Genomic DNA, 17,397 nt, shown 5'->3' on the forward strand with positions numbered 1-17,397 from the left:
ACTGCCGGAAAAATGGTAGAACCAGATTTAATAACTTTCAAAAAGGAATGAGATGTATACTTGGAAAGGAAAATTTGCAAGGCTATGGGGAAAGAGCAGGGGCATGGAACTAATTAGATAGCACTTTCAAAGAGCTAGCACAGGCACAATGGACCAAATGGCCTCCTTCTGTATCCTTATTATCTTTATGATTCACAAAGATAAGGTGCTCCTCTGTCTGGATGCTGACAAATCTGACAAAAAAAATTTATTTTGTTCAGTATTTAGAATAAGATCATGTACGCATTCTTTATACACGTGTTTATGATTTTGTTATAAATAGTTAACAGACGGAATCTATACTGCTAGAAACTATTCACAAAATTAATGACTGAATATGGTTGAATAGATGACATTTGTCTGAGAAGCTTTCTGTCTTTCACCTATTGAACCAGCATTGGTTTATTTCCAAATCTTTGAATTGAGAGAACACTGACTTTTAAGTAAACATGTCGGGTTAACCATTTTTTCTATTGTAAATTGTCAAAGACAGCAGAGGATAATTTTAGAAGTTTTATTGAGTTGAGGAAATCTCTCCAGGGTTGCTAGGATGGTTCGACAGTCATGAAGGACACCACCTCATGGGATTGCAGACTAAGAAGAGCCTATCACACTTCCATCCATGTGTAATCGTACTGTTACTTTCAGCACTACAAAAATACCCACCAGCAGATGAATAATGATCACTCTATCATGATAAACAATCACCACACATTTTACATGAAGATTTGTACCATCACATGGAGGTCCTCGGCTGTCGGTCCTATGGCCTCAATGGACTCATGGTTGCTAGCAGAACGCTTGTAGTGCACCTTGGTGCCAGCGACATCATATTCTCCAGGCCAGTCTATAACCCAGTTCCCATTAATCACATAGTGATTTTTGCCATTTATTAAGGCTGCAGGCAGAAAATAGAATCATTGCAGTCAAAACGTAACATCCATAATCAATGCAATCAAAAGTACAATTACCCATAATGGTAGCATTGTACACCAACCATTAATACGGGAGACTGGACAGTTAAATGGGTTAGACACGTCTGGGACCTGGACTTAAATGAAGAGCAGACTGTTGGATTGAAAGTCTTCTCTGTTTACAGGCTCACAGTACAAAACTGTCAATAATGTGGCACCAAATTGGCAATCTCTCCTCAGAAAGGCCACAGGATGTCTGGTGCAGTGAATAGAGAAATTCCAACAAAGCGGGAGGTCATCTGAGGTTGGAGATGAGATATAAGTTTGGGGCAAAGTTTTACTCAACAGCTGGACAGACTGGAGCTGAGATGGGAGTGCTTCATGTGACAGTGGAAATTAGATTTTAAAAAAATTCACATATGGCTCTGAAAGTAGGCTGATACCTTGGATGGGAGGAGTTACAATTTTCTGATATACATTTTTAGGCTTTTGAAGATTTCTAAAACTCAGGGGACAGATTTGCTCTGATTCTATAGCTAACAGGCAGATGGTCCGAGATGTGGTCATTTACATGGGAGTCACCAATGCCATCTCTTATGCTAATTGGGTGGTGTACTTGACCTAGAAGGAGCTCAGCCATGGTCCAGACCTCCTGTCCCCCAAGTATATCCCCCCACTTCAGATGATTCCACTTACATTGATAAAACCCATCACCCAAGGGCACTCGACAAAGAAAGGTCAGGCAGAACATGGATGTTGCTTCTGCTTTCTCAATATTCCAATATTCCAGTTTTGCAGCAGAACCTTTTTACTTTGCATGAGAGGAATCTGTACATGCTCCCAGGTAAGACTTACCGAAGGTGACGTGTAATGATCATCGATTCCAACTTCACCCCCCCCCCCCCACTGCCAAAATCTGACATTTTCAGTTTGTGGAATGAAGTCATAAATATTTTTTCTAACTGCATTTGTACTTAAAACATTGGAAAATGCACTAAAGTTGCACCAAAGCCATTAAGACTCCAAACTCTAGTGACAAGCACTCACCAAATGCTTTCACCATCTGCCATTACCTGATTGTTTTGCTCACTTGGTCTGCCAAGTTAGAACTTGTACAAGATAATCACTCAAAGAAGTCATTGGTGTGCAACATGGGACTGAGAAATTAATCTGTTGGCTGAGAGAACTAGTCGATTATAAGACCACATGCGACACCTGTCAATTTAATGGGGTAATGTTGAGGAAAAACAGCCTCTTGTGTTTTGGAATTTGCCAATATTTCCTCAGTTCACAGTGGGGATCCAGGATTCCACATCAGTGTGAATGAAAACAATATTCCACGCTTACACCCTAGCATCACAGGGATGTGGAAATGCTCATTAGTTCATTAGTGCAGACACAGCAAAGGGAATGTTTTGTGGTCTTGACAGTGGATGGTCAATGTTCAATCACTTGTGAGCTATCCTTAATTCATCCCATGCATTTGGCAGGCCTGTTTGCCTTCATCACCCATGGAACAGATCGGAGCCTGCACAATCTCTGCCCTGTTCCCATCTACAATGGCAATCGGGGTCTTATTTATGTCATGGCATCCCAATTTCAATATTAAAATGAGCCTAGTGCCTGAAAAAAGCAGACGTGTTGGACACTTGCCTGTAGGCCCCTTTCAAAATGGAGTTGATATGAAGGGGACAGTAAGGCTATCGACCCCATTTTGCAGCCGATGCTACCCATTAACAGCAGATAAAGGCAACAAAAATTGACGCCCCCCCTTAATCTGACAGCACATTTGTGCACCCATATTTTCATGGACGGATGCTATTGCTGGTTCCCTAAGCATAGGAGTGAGATAACTCCCATTGTCAGCGCTCCTACAATATAAAAGCACCTTAGATAGTTTCACACTATAAGGCCGAGAAGAATGCATTAAGAGTTGAAAGAGAAGGCCAGCTTGTTGAAGAATTCTTAGAGTCAGATACATAGGTCTGAAGGATGAACAATTTGGGCCTAATGCCCTTCTCCAAACCCCCTGCACCCCAACCCCTACTCCCCTCATCTGTTGTTGCTTTGTGATCTTTGTAGTGTTTTAAAATTAGTAATAGACTGAAAGATCCTTGCCAGTTTAATTTCAGAAACAGAGATCAGAGAGGAAGAGCTAATGATATTGTCCAGGAGGCACAGGGACCAGAGACAAATAATAAAAACAAACAACTTTTATCGCTCTCTACAAATGCTTAGTGAGATTGTTTACTTCAGGGCAGCAGAGTACGAAGCGAATCGGAGAACCAGCGCTGACTCCTGTGATAAATCAGCCAGAAAGGCAGGGCAGTCGTCTGAAAAACTCATTCAACTAAAGTCTACATTAAAGGGGTGATCTCACAATCCAGAATTTGCCCAGCAGGGAGTGCACCCTGGGCAACTGTAACCATCAGCTGTGATTTCACATCATCTGTAAGATCAGAGACTCTATTCCCTCTATTGTGCTCCCTGTGAATCACTCCCACCTGGGAGCTCTGGATTGTAAGTTCACCAAATCATGTCTTGCTGACCGCCTGATCGAGCTTCAAAGACTTTAAGACTACCAGCCTTAAAATAGTTTTGCATATTCACCTGCAATAAAATCAAAACTCATCATACAAGCCTCCTACTTGAACCAAAATCTCAAAACTGTGGAACTCCTTAACTTCTCCAGTCTTTCCTTCCTTCAACAATCCTCAGGCTCTTTAAAAAACAATTAAGCTTGTTGCCTAGATTCATGAATAATCTCATCTTCTCTCTTCTTCTCAACCTTGGGAATGTGTCCTATACTATGGGCCTTGGTCTTTTACCTGCGTTTCATCACAGAATCACAGAATAATACAGAGCAGAAGAGGCCCTTCGGCCCATCGAGTCTGCACCGATGCATTAAAGACAGCTGACCTGTCTACCTAATCCCATTTTCCAGCACTTGGCCCATAGCCTTGAATGTTATGATGTGCCAAGTGCTCATCCAGGTACTTTTTAAAGGATGTGAGGCAACCTGCCTCTACAACCCTCCCAGGCAGGGCATTCCAGACCGTCACCACCCTCTGGGTAAAAAAGTTCTTCCTCAAATCCCCCTTAAACCTCCCGCCCCTCACCTTAAACTTGTGACCCCTCGTAACTGACCCTTCAACTAAGGGGAACAGCTGCTCCCTATTCACCCTGCCCATGCCCCTCATAATCTTGTACACCTCGATCAGGTCACCCCCCCATCAGTCTTCTCTGCTCCAGCGAAAACAACCCCAGCCTATCCAACCTCTCTTCATAGCTTAAATGTACCATCCCAGGCTCCATCCTGGTGAATCATTTCTGCACCCCCTCCAATGCAATCACATCCTTCCTATAATGTGGTGACCAGAATTGCACACAGTACTCCAGCTGTGGCCTTACCAAAGTTCTGTATAACTCCAACATGACCTCCCTGCTTTTGTAATCTATGCCTCGATTGATAAAGGCAAGTGTCCCATATGCCTTTTCACCACCCTATTAACCTGCCCTTCTGCCTTCAGAGATCTATGGACAAACACGCCAAGGTCCCTTTGTTCCTCAGAACTTCCCAGTGTCCGGCCATTCATTGAATACTTCCGTGTCACATTACTCCTTCCAAAGTGTATCACCTCACACTTTTCTGCCCATTTGACTATCCCGTCTATATCTTCCTGTAACCTAAGACACTCCACCTCACTGTTAACCACTCGGCCAATCTTTGTGTCATCCGCGAACTTACTGATCCTACCCCCCACATAGTTATCTACGTCGTTTATATAAATGACAAACAACAGGGGACCCAGCACAGATCCCTGTGGTACGCCACTGGACACTGGCTTCCAGTCACTAAAACAGCCGTCTGTCATCACTCTCTGCCTCCTACAGCTAAGCCAATTTTGAATCCACCTTATCAAGTTACCCTGTATCCCATGTGCATTTGCTTTCTTGATAAGTCTCCCATGTGGGACCTTGTCAAAGGCTTTGCTGAAATCCATGTAAACTACATCAACTGCACTACTCTCATCTACACACCTGGTCACATGCTCAAAAAATTCAATCAAATTTGTTAGGCATGACCTCCCTCTGACAAAGCCATGCTGACTATTCCTAATCAAATTTTGCCTCTCCAAGTGGAGATAGATTCTCTCCTTCAGAATTTTCTCCAATAGTTTCCCTACCACTGACGTGAGACTCACTGGGCTGTAGTTCCCTGGCTTATCTCTACAACCTTTCTTAAATAGTGGGACCCCACATTAGCTGTTCTCCAGTCCTCTGGCACCTCCCCCGTGGCCAAAGAGGAAATAAAAATTAGGGTCAGAGCCCCTGCAATCTCCACCCTCACCTCCCACAGCATCCTGGGACACAAATCGTCCGGACCTGGAGATTTGTCCACTTTTAAGCCTTCCAAAACCTCCAATACCTTGTCACTCCCTATGACAATTTGCTCAAGAACCTCACCGTCTCTGTCTTTAAGTTCCATATCTACATCCTCATTCTCTTGGGTGAAGACAGATGTGAAGTATTCGTTCAACACCCTACCAATGTCCTCTGGCTCCACCCACAAATTTCCCCCTTGGTCCCTAATGGGTCCTACTCTTTCCCTGGTTATCCTCTTCCCATTGATATACTTATAGAATATCTTGGGATTTTCCCTAATTTTACCAGCCAGAGCTTTCTCAAACCTCTTTGCTCTCCTAATTGCTTTCTTAAGCTCCATCCTACACTTTCTGTACTCCACTAATGCTTCCATTGATTTGCTCTCCTTGTATTTGCTAAAAGCATTTCTTTTCCTTCTCATCGTACCCTGAATGTTTCTGGTCATCCATGGTTCTCTGGGCTTGTTGCTCCTACCTATTACCCTAGAGGGAACATGTTGGGCCTGTACCCTCCCCATTTCCTTTTTGAATGCCCCCCACTGCTCTTCTGTAGATTTCCCGACAAGTAACTCTTTCCAGTCTACCTTGGCCAGATCCTACCTTATTTTGCTAAAATTCACTCTCCCCCAATCCAAAACCGTTTTTTGCAACTTGTCTATTTCTTTCTCCATAACAAGCTTAAATTGTACCATGTTGTTCACTAAAGAGAAACTTCTTTTGTTTGGCATTAAAACACCTTAGGAACTGGTGAATGCAATCACAGATATCAAAAACAACTTGTATTTATATAGCGCCTTTAATATAGCAAAACATCCCAAGGTGCTTCATAGGAAGGCCAAACAAAATTCGACACTGAGCCACATTAGAGCAGGTGACTAAAAGCTTAGTCAAAGAAGTAGGTTTTAAGGAACATTTAAAGGAGGGGAGAGGGAGTTAGAGAGGCTTAGGGAGGGAATTGCAGACTTTAGGGTCTAGGCAGCTGTAAACTCCAGTATTATTGAAGCTTCTCATGAGTCTAAACAACAGAGAATACCAATTCTGAGTCTTTTTTTTTCAGAAGCATCTGCTGAACTGAGGAACTGAGCTGGACTCTGGGATTCACCATACATGATAATTTATTTCACTGCCAGCTCTGCAATATACTCACAACAACCCCTTTGTTCTGGCAGTAAGAAATTTGACTTATTAATCATACGTATTTCAAAACCACTAATTACTGCTTCCTAAAAAAAACATGATCTGTAGTTGGTGGTCTGATAACTCATGTTAGCTGAGTGTTGTACTCCTAACCATTAAGGTCATAAGTTCAAGCCCAAGGATTCTTTGAATTCTTAATCTTATTTATGCTAATATTGTCAGTCTGCAGCATCGCAAAGTCAAGTATTTTGTTCCTCGGGTGGGCACTCCACTTTCTGTTGGCTAGTCGATCATGCTTCCTGTACCACAGTTCAAATGCCACATTTGAAAATTATTTATCACGTAATACCCTAAATGCATAATGTACTCCATTATTAGCTAGGTCATTGACTTATACTTGGAAATGTAATATTATTTTAATCAATATTAATGACTGGTGAAATACACCTTATCCTGACATAGCACTTTCATCATCGTGAAATGACTGAAAGTGCTTCGTAAAAGGACTGCATGAGTTGACAAAGGTATGCTTGAAGGGGTAGGCTCTGATGAGGCTTCTGAAGGTGGGGAGAGAAGTCGCAAAGGGGAGGGATGTAGGAAGGGAAATCCAAGTGTAGCGACAAGTTGATGGAAGGCAGAGTGATGCCTGCTGCTCAGAACTCAGAAGGACTGCCAAGTCGAGCTGGATGATTTTGCAGAGGCAGAGTGAAGTGAAACTTGAAGGGATTTGTAAGGAAGGATGAGGATTTTGTAATCAATGTGCTGGGGGATGGGGAGGCAGATAGGTGAAGACTGGGGAGATTGGGCCATGAGAAAAGCAGTGGTTTCTGAAAGATTGAAGTTTTCTGAAGAGACATTGGGCCCAATTTTAACTCTATAAGTGAATGGATTTTGAGTGAGTTCGAATCTTGATTTCATAGAATCATAGCGAGTCATAGAATGGTTACAGCACAGAAGGAGGCCACTTGGTCCATCGTGCACATGCCAGCTCTCTGAAAGAGCAGCTCACCTCGTCCCACTTCCCTGCCTTTTCCTGTAGTCCTGCAAATTTTTCTCTTCAGATAGTTATCCAGTTCTCTTTTGAAGGCCTCAATTGAATCTGCGTCCACCACACTCTCAGGCAATGCATTCCACTCGCTGCGTTAAAAAAAAGGTTTTCCTCTGTTCTCTGTTGCTTCTTTTGCCAATTACCTTAAATCGGTGTCCTCTATTTCTGAATTCTTCCGTCAATGGGAACAGTTTCTCCCTATCCACTCTGTCCAGACCCCACATGATTTTGAACTCCTCTATCAAATCTCCTACTAATCTTCTTTTCTCCAGGGAGAACAGACCCAGCTTATCCAACCTAGCCACGTTATTGAAATTCCTCATCCCTGGAACCATTCTTGTGATTCTTTCCTGCACCCTCTCTAATACCTCTGAAAATGTGGTGCCCAGAACTGGACACAATACTCCAGTTGAGGCTAAACCAGGGATTTTAAACTTCCTTGTGTGACGGAAACCACACCTGCCAAATGGAAATATATTAATTTCGGCATATGGAACACTATTTGAACATTTACTGGACATTGAACATAACTTGTTTAAAAGGACCACAGAGCATTGGCTGAAAACACAGCTGTACAATTGCATTCTGAGAGGCAGTTGAAAAGAGAGGTAATGGAAGTGCTCCCTGATTCAGTTAGCCAGATGGGTTTTGTCAATAGTGACGATCAAAAGATATTGAGAGTCATTGTCTGTGTAAGAGTCAGCAATCCACCCCACTCCCCCCCTCTCCACCCACCCACCACTGAGTGTGTCTAGTAAGCTTTGATGAATCAACAAACCTCGCAGACGATGCTGTTGCAAACAAGGAGCTAGTCACATGACTAACCTGTTGGCCAACCTGGGAATTGACTGAATTGTGCTCACAGTAAAGTTTAGACAGATTGCTTTTGAAGACCAAAGAGAAGCAAGGCCTCTCTCTCTCTCTATGTCTCCCTCTCACACAAAGTTCCAGGGACCCATGGAAGTAACTTCAGCCTCAAGACAGAAGACCCCTGAAGCCTTCTGGTACCAGCAAAATAAGTTTAAAAGTGTGCACCGGGCCCCAATGAGAACTGCAACACTTAGCTTCGTTCAAAGACTTTACATCCAACCCAAAACCAGTAACTGAATTCCATCTACTACTTCAAACTTCCCCCTTTAATTCTTTCTCCTCCTCTGTATCTATTTGTATGTGTGTTTATTGCGTATGCATGCTAGTGTGGTTGTGTTGTGTATTTTTAGTAGTTTTAACTGAGTTAGAGTTTTAAGGTTAAGAAACTTACACATTTCTTGTTTAAACCTGAGAAAAGCTGTCTGGTTGGTTCCTTTACAATTACACTAAGAGAGCAGTGAAGGGAAGCTAAAAAACACTGTGTTTTAAAAGTTAAACCCTGTTCTGGCCAAACCAGGAAAGGGCTCAGAGGGGAGCCTGAGACCCCTTCCTCACCTGGTTGATACAGAAATTTGGGGGCGCATCCGGGATTGGACCCACAGATAAACGAGAAATTGGAAGTGGGAAGTCAAATTGATCCCAAACAAAAAGAGAAAATATTTAAATACAGATTTTATTGTGGTTGTGTGTGCTGGAATAGTAACATGTCCATGACTGAAGCCAGTAACTACCCAAGCCAGGGTGAAGTAAATCGGGATAAGTTAAAAGCACTGTCTATGGGGGAGTTGAGAAATATGGCTGAGCAGATTGGGATCACTTTCTGTGCCAAGGCTAGGAAGTCCAAACTCCTAAGACTAGTGGCCTACCATTTTTCCCTTGAATCTGAAGAATCAGAGACAGGGTTAGAAATAGACTCTGACGGGGTATTGCTAGCAAAGATACAACTTGAATAGACGAAACTTGAATTAGAATACAGAGAGAGAGAAAGAACCTTCCAGAAGGAACGGGAGGAAATAGAACTGAGGCGGCTTGCGTTCGCTAGGGGGCGACAGAGTAACCCCAGTGAAAGCATGGAAAATACAAGTGGTGTGGTGCTGTGTACTGAATTTTTAAAATTTTCCCAATTGATTCCAAAATTCAATGAGGGAGACGTGGAAGCATTTTTTGTATCTTTTGAAAAACTTGCAAGGCAGTTAAAGTGGTCAGCTGAGGCTTGGACTCTCCTGCTACAAAGCAAGCTACCAGAAAAAGCCCATGAGGTTTATTCCCTGTTGCCAGATGAGAGTTCATCAAATTATGAACTGACAAAAAATGTTATCTTCGGGGCATATGAGCTAGTACCAGAAGCCTACCGTCAGAAGTTTCGAACCCTCAGGAAGCAGACTGATCAAACTAACTTGGAGTTTGAGAGAAGTAAGCAGCTGGCTTTTGACCAGTGGTTGAGGGCTCTTAAAGTGCAGCCCAGCTATGAAAACCTCAGAGAGGTGATTTTTCTAGAGGAATTTAAAATCTGTCTCCCACTCTCCGTAAAGACCCATGTGGAGGAACAAAAATTATATAGAGTGAGGCAAGCTACTGTTCTGGCTGATGAGTTTGCTCTAATATACAAGTGGGTTCCACTGGGAAAACATTTTCTAGTCACCCCAGCAAATCCGAAAAGGACAATGGGTGGGAAGGTGATAGGAGCCCAAGCAGTCTGAGAGAGAAAGAAAAGCAGGACACACAGGGCGCCCTTCTCTCCAGCCAAAAAGGAAGGTGCTGTAAGTAGGAGTGAGACCTGGAGACCTGTGTGCTTCAATTGTAATAAGGCAGGTCATCTAAGAGCTGACTGCTAGAAATTATGGGGAAAGCCTGTCGGGTTAATCAGGGCACATCCGCTCTGTGACAGAGAAGAGACCCTGATGGAAAGCACAGCTGAACAAGCTGTGTCTTTAACTGCAGCAATAGTAAGACCCAGAAAACATACTGCTGCAGGTGCAGGAAAATTTAATAGGATTCCTGAAGGTTGTCAGGATTTTGTGTCTAAAGGGAGAGTAAACCCTCGAGTGGGACAAGCAAGCCCATAGTAATACTCAGGGATACAGGGGCCACCAGATCCATTTTACTGGGAAAAGGCCTGACCTTTCCGCCAGAGAGTGCAGTAAATACCAGAATAGTGGTGAATGGTATTGGAGGGCAGTGTATGCCTGTACCTGTACACCGGGTGCACCTGGAGCGTGACCTAGTTTCGGGACCGGTGACCGCAAGGATTGTCCCTAGTTTGCCTGTGGATGGGGTTGACTTGCTCCTAGGTAATGATCTGGCAGGGTGAAGGTGGTAGCTTCCCCAGTAGTGAAAGAGAGACTGAAGGAGGTCAGAGAGACAGGGCAGTGGCAGGAGACGGTCCCCTGCAGTTCCCCTACATGTGAATCGGGCCATGACCAAACCAGGTCCCCCCAGAGGAGACAGAATTAGGTCATTAATATATATCAAGAAAAGCAGGGGTCCTAATACCGACCCATGGGGAATCCAGTCTAAAAAACAACTGTTCATAACTATTCGGTTTCCTGTCACTAGCCAATTTCGTATCCATGCCACTACTGTCCCGTTTATTCAATGGGCTGTAATTTTGCTGACAAGCCTGTTATGTGGCACTTTATCAAATGCCTTTTGCAAGTCCATGAGCATCATATCAACTGCATTACCCTCATCAACTCTCTCTGTTACCTCATCAAAAAACTCAAGCAAGTTTGTTAAACACTGTTTGCTGATCTCTGTAAACTCTAACCTAAGCTTAACAGCACTCTACCAAAGTTTTACATCATGCTTTCATGCGTCTTTGGGATATTCTAAAGAACTTTATGGCCAATAATTTATTTTTAAGTGTCATCACTGATGTTTTGCAGCCAATTTGCAGACAGGTAGGCACCATAAACAGTAATGAGATGAATGACCAGTAAATCAGCTGTTGGTGTTGTTGACTAAGGGACAAATGTTGGCCAGGACCTACATTGGGTCTGAGTCCCCTAAATCCACCATTAAAATCCTCATTCTTGTGTTTAAAACTTTTCATGGACTCTCCCTGTCCCTATACAATCCTGCCTCCTACAATCGCCCCCATGAACTCTCTGCTTCTCCAACAACCCCCTCCTTTTGCCCCACCATTTGTGGCCATGTCTTCGGTCACCTAGACCCCATTCTCTGAGATTCCTTCCCTATACCCCTCCACCTCCCTCTTTTCCTTCAAGATCTTCCTTAAAACTCACCTCTTTGACCATGCTTTTGGTCACCACCTCCTACTATCTCCTTGTTGGGCTCAGCATCCAATTATTTCTGATTATGCTTTTGCGAAGTGTCTTGGGTCTTTTTGTTATTTGACAGCATCGCAGCTGAGCCTTGACATCCACTTGAGAATTTGCCTGACGGGGTTAGGTTGATAGATGTCAAAAGTGGGATCACTGGCTGATTCTTCCCTACTTAGCCCAAGGCTACCGGAGCTAAGTGTAACACTGGAATTACAGCTCTGGCTGAAATCAACTAACTTAGCACAGATGAGCTAACATGGCATGTACTGCTGCAGTAACCTTTGAATTCTTGTAACTGAGAGGTTGACTTACCCAGGTAGTTCCTGCTGTTGTCTGTAACTTTGATGTTAGTGGCTCCTGCTGGGATCATAGTCACATTATTGTAACCAAAGTAACCTAGGATTAGTTAGAAAAAAATACTTATTAACTCCCTGATGCCAATTACCAGCTGCACCACTGAGATTTCAGAAGTTGTACTGTGCATTATTTTGAAGTTTGGAAATTGCAGTAAGTAATGATTAACACATAAGTATTAAAGATGCATTTTACAGAACTGGGCAAAACATTTAAATAATAAAAAATAAACCTGGAAGTTCCTGTTGGAGTCATCAGAGAATCATAGAATAGGATCAAAGAACCATAGACTTGGACCATAAAATTATTTAATAACACTAAAGATGTTTGCAACACAGAGGGAGGCTATTCAGCCCATCTTGCCTGTGCTGACTCTTTGCAAGAGCAATCCAAAACTAATCCCATCACCTCAATCTCTTCCCACAGCCCTGCATTTCCTCTGCTTCAAATATTTATCTAGTTTTCCTTTATAAGATCTCTGCCTCAACTATTCTCTGTAGCAAAACATTCCATGCTCCAACCCTCAGTGAAAAGAAATGTATCCAAACTTCGCCCCCCCCACTCTCTTGGCGACAATTTTAAATTGGTGGCCCTGCAGAAACTCCCCAACTATCAGAACATAGTCATTATCTATTCACCCTATCAAAACCTTTCCTATAATCTTCACCCCCGTGGAACTAATCCTAGTATCTCAAGTGTCTGCTTATATCCAATTGAACACTCTTAATATCCTCTAACTTTTCTGTCAGGGGTCACCCAAAACAGTGATTGTGCAAAAGCTTTTATTTTATATTAAAATCGTTATTGCCTTTGTTAAGATAACAAAGAGAACTATATGATCAAAGGTACATATAAACCATTGCAGGAAATCATCTCCAGGCTTAAATGCGTAAACACTGGGAGGCAAATTCTTAAATTGTGTAGCTCTTAATAAATCAGAGGTAAAATTTGAAAGAGTAGTGAGATTATACGAAAAGAGGCGATTTTTAAGTTATTTAAAAATAAATGGGAGTTAATTTTACTAATTTTTCAAATGCTATTTGATCTGGACAAGTGTAGCAAGAATTGATTGGTCGCAGTTAATAATAATTAGCCACTAATCAGTTCTGATAATCAATGAAAATTTGGCAACGGGGCAGCATTATTCTGGAAAGAAAAAAATAGAAATACTGGAAACACACAGTCAGGCGCTGTAGAGAAAAGGTTATGGTGTTTAGGCTGCGTACGTGAAGTGTAAAGCAACCCCCCATCTTTACACTCTTCTCAGGTGTTATCTGAACTTTTGTGTATTTCCAGCAGTTTTTCATTTTTTTTACTTCAGACTTTTACACTGGTGGAAAGGATCTGCACTGTTACTCTTGTGTCCCACATCTTGTGTGCTGCTCCTGGTAATGCGGTGTACCGCAGACTGCCAGCACCGATGGGAATTCCGACTCATGTTTTAGTCAAGGCACAAGGCATTCACCCATCGAGAATGTCAGGGCAATCACCAGAAGAGGGAAACGCTGATCGGTAGACTCTCCTGACCAGGATGCACGAGTCGTTCCGTCCTCCACAAACACCACACACGTCCGCTCTGGCGCTCGAGCCGAGAATACTGTCACAACCTACTTTCTGAAAAGCAAGAGAAAGGGGAAACAAAAACACACACATCCAGTGATTCAGGACGGTTACAGTCAGTCAACAGTGAAGCTTACGCGAAAAGTGAGACAGTTGAGAGGGATATGTACATGCCTCAGTTACTCTAAAGCGCCTGTTCTATGATCTGTGCACAAGGTTCACTTGCAGGAAACAGGTTTCCCTCTCATCCATCTCAGTGTAAAGGCTCCTGTTTATGTTACACTCAGTATTGTTTGCAAAGTGCAAAAGACCCACATGTAAGGGCTAACTCTGCACTTTCAGCAGGGAGCTGTGTTTATAGGTTGCACAGGGGAGGAAAGTGGGCCTACCATGTTGCAGCCCTAACTCTGACCTCTTTGTCCTCGCTTGGAGTATGCCTCTCCATTGGAACCATGGGATCGCAGGATCAACCCTACAGAAGATAGGAGCAGGAAGGGATCCAAATTCAATCCAGTATATGATCACCCCTGATTGGCTAAATTGGAAATCCAATGCTTTGCATAGAACTCAAGTCGCAGAGCCTATCCCCATCTATGCAAAGTTAGCTGGTCTCAGCCAGGGTGACAGTGGATAGGGCCCTATAACTGGCCTCAGTGCCGTCGGCAAAAAAAAGCCCTGCTTCCTGGGCTGATGGTCTGTCAATTCTGGTGAAGACAGGCTGTGTTTTGGCTGTCCTGTGCTCATGACTGAATAGCCGGCTGACACGCATTGCCTAGGCTTGCATAGTGCCACCTGAGCGTGATACAGGAGGGTGTGCAGGCCCGTGGAACAGTGCCTCAGTCAATGTCCCCTCTAAATTTTTTGCAGCCTGTTCATTTCAATATACGGTATCTTTAAATTTTTTTGTGTGGCCCTGCAAACACAGTATCTTAAAGGGGACAACTTGTGAGTGACCTGCGCGGAACCTTCCGGGTTGCTGCATGGCTGCATACAAGCACAGCTTACAGGGAACAGTGATCTCAAAGCTCAGGACCTTAAGGTTGAAGAGAGGAGCATGGGATGGGAAACTAACTGGAACATTAGTTAGAGGTTCCTTAAAAAAATTTGAATTAAAATGTTTAAATGTTTTTGATCATTTTTATTAACAGATTAAAGAATTATCGCAACCAACAAAATGTTTTCACGTAAAAGTAGGAAAACATATAGACATGCTTAACATGGGCAAATAAATCTATCACCAGAAAGGAATGCGAAACAGAATTCCACACACTGAATGATAATCTTTACTTTGATATTCACTGGTTTTGTAAGGAGAAAACATACACACAGACCAAGCCAATTTCTGTAAGCTGCTGTCTCAAGGGTGAATTCACACTGCAGGTTTAGTTCAGTATGAAGTGGTTTTGGTTTCACATCGATGCTAAACCCACTTGGTGTAAAGCAGGTGTTGCCCCAAACTAGCTGCAAAGCAAAATGCAGCAAGACCACCCGCTTCAGGGCGTCTCACTTGGGTGTTAGGCTTAGTCCCAACTCTGCACTTGGACTGACAATAGTTATGTTGTCATTACCCCATAACAGATTAATAAAACCTTAATGGTGTTAGTGACTTTAAACAACAACAACACCCATGCCTATGTTATCTCTGGACTTGACTATTCCAAAACACTCCTGACCAGCCCCTCACGTTCTACCCTCTGTAAACTTGAGGTCATCCAAAATTCTGCTGCCCGTGTCCTAACTCAGATCAAGTCCCGATCACCCATCATTCCTTTGCTCGCTGACCTACATTGGCTCCTGGTTAAGCAATGCCTCGATTTAAAAATTCTCATCCTTATTTTCAAATCCTTCAAACCCCTCCTGATCTCAGTAATCTCCTGCAGCCCCACAACCAATATTCCCTCACCACCTACCGCAGACCCAATCTAACAACTATGTCCTTTAGGTCTTGGTCAGTAGTGGTGCTACTGAGCCACACTTGGTGATGGACATTGAAGTCCCCCACCGAGAGTACATTCTGCGCCCTTGCCACCCTCAGTGTTTCTTCTAAGTGGTGCTCAACATGGAGGAATACTGATTCATCAGCTGAGGGAGGCCAGTAGGTGGTAATCAGCAGAGGTTTCCTTGCCCATGTTTGACCTGATGCCATGAGACTTCATGGGGACCGGAGTCAATGTTGAGGACTCCCAGGGCAACTCCCTCCTGACTGTATACTACTGTGCTGCCACCTCTGGTGGGTCTGTCCTGCCGGTGGGACTTGACATACGCAGGAATGGTGATGGTGGTGTCTGGGACATTGGATGTAAAGTATGATTCCATGAGTATGACTATGTCAGGCTGTTGCTTGATTAGTCTGTGTAACAGCTCTCCCAATTTTGGCACAAGTCCCCAGATGTTAGTAAGGAGGACTTTGCAGGGTTGACAGGGCTGAATTTACCATTGCTGTTTCTGGTGCCTAGGTCGATGCAGGGTGTTGTGTCTGGTTTTATTCCCTTTCAACTTTTGTGCAGCGGTTTGGTACAATAGTGGCTTGCTTGACCATTTTAGAGGGCAGTTAAGAGTCAATGACATTGCTGCTGTGGGTCTGGAGTCACATGTAGGCCAGACCATGTAAAGACAACAGAATTTCCTTCCCTAAAGGGCATTAGTGAACCAGATGGGTTTTTACAACAATCAAAGGTAGTTTCTTGGTCATCATCACTGAAACTGGCTATCAATTCCAGATTTTTATGATTTAATTTATTAATTAATTGAATTTAAATTCCATCAGCTGCCATGGTGGGATTTGAATCCATGTCCCCAGAGTATTAACCTGAATCTCTGGATTACTAGTGCAGTGATATTACTACAATGCCACCATCTCCTTATGAGGCACTGTGGAAAGTTTTATTATGTTAAAGGCCCTATATAAATGTAAGTTGTTGTTGTCAGTGCTCCATAGCAGATTAATGAAACCTTAATGGTGTTAATGACTTTGAAATCAGTCTTATGTATTTGATGCAATAGGCTTAGTGGATATACTGTACTATCTGTACAAGAATCTGTTCTTCCCCATCCCCTGCCCCAGGCTAACAAAACACCAGATAAAGGACTCTTATGTAGATATTAACTCCTGCATTGGTTCACTGATTTTTGTTATATAAATATACATAATATATATAATTCCCTCCTAGATCTGTTTATTTTACTTTTTCCCCATCTCCATTACGTCTTGCTGTGATATTTTTCCATAGGTGCTAACAGCTCCCTGATACCTCACCCAAGACATCACATGAGTGCTAGCAGGCTATTTGGCTGTGAGGGGCATCACAGCTGAGCTTGATCCTTCCCTTATCTGGTTCCCACACACACGTGGGGACAATTTTGACTTTGGGCAATACTGTATAATGGCTGCCATTGATTCAACTGTGTTATACACCCCTCCTGATTTTTGTATCAACTCAAATGGAAATATAGTCAGGAGTGGGGTCCTCAGTCAGTCCTGTTTCCAAGATGTTAATTTGCTGGGGAGTTTCCAGGTAAGTCAGAACCAAGTTCTGAAACATTTTTTTTATCCTTTCCTGGGATGTGGGTGTCGCTAACAAGGACAGCATTTGTTGCCCACCCCTAATTGCCCTTGACCTGAGTGGCTTGCTCGGCCATTTCGGAGGGCAATTAAGTGTCAACCACATTGCTTTTGGTCTGGAGTCACTTGGAGGCCAGACCAGGTAAGGATGGCAGATTTCCATCCCCAAAGGACATTAGTGAACCAGATGGGTTTCTATAACAATCAATGATGGTTTTGTGGTCATCATTACTGAGGCTAGCTT

The 17,397-nt window shown here is 43.2% G+C and overlaps 1 protein-coding gene across 1 annotated transcript in view; it reads right to left on the minus strand.

Annotated features, from left to right (window-relative positions):
* Nucleotides 1-17,397, minus strand: part of LOC137351601 (ADAMTS-like protein 5) — a 109,265-nt gene that overhangs the window by 9,080 nt on the left and 82,788 nt on the right. Inside the window, exons 7-9 of the mRNA XM_068016191.1 lie at nt 13,522-13,645; nt 11,990-12,073; nt 774-937 (exon numbers count right to left, since the gene is read on the minus strand). Of these exons, the coding sequence (XP_067872292.1) occupies nt 774-937; nt 11,990-12,073; nt 13,522-13,645 (372 nt within the window). The remainder of the gene's footprint in view (nt 1-773; nt 938-11,989; nt 12,074-13,521; nt 13,646-17,397) is intronic.

This window comes from Heterodontus francisci, chromosome 36 (genome assembly GCF_036365525.1).
Source record: "Heterodontus francisci isolate sHetFra1 chromosome 36, sHetFra1.hap1, whole genome shotgun sequence".
Lineage (NCBI taxonomy): Eukaryota > Metazoa > Chordata > Chondrichthyes > Heterodontiformes > Heterodontidae > Heterodontus > Heterodontus francisci.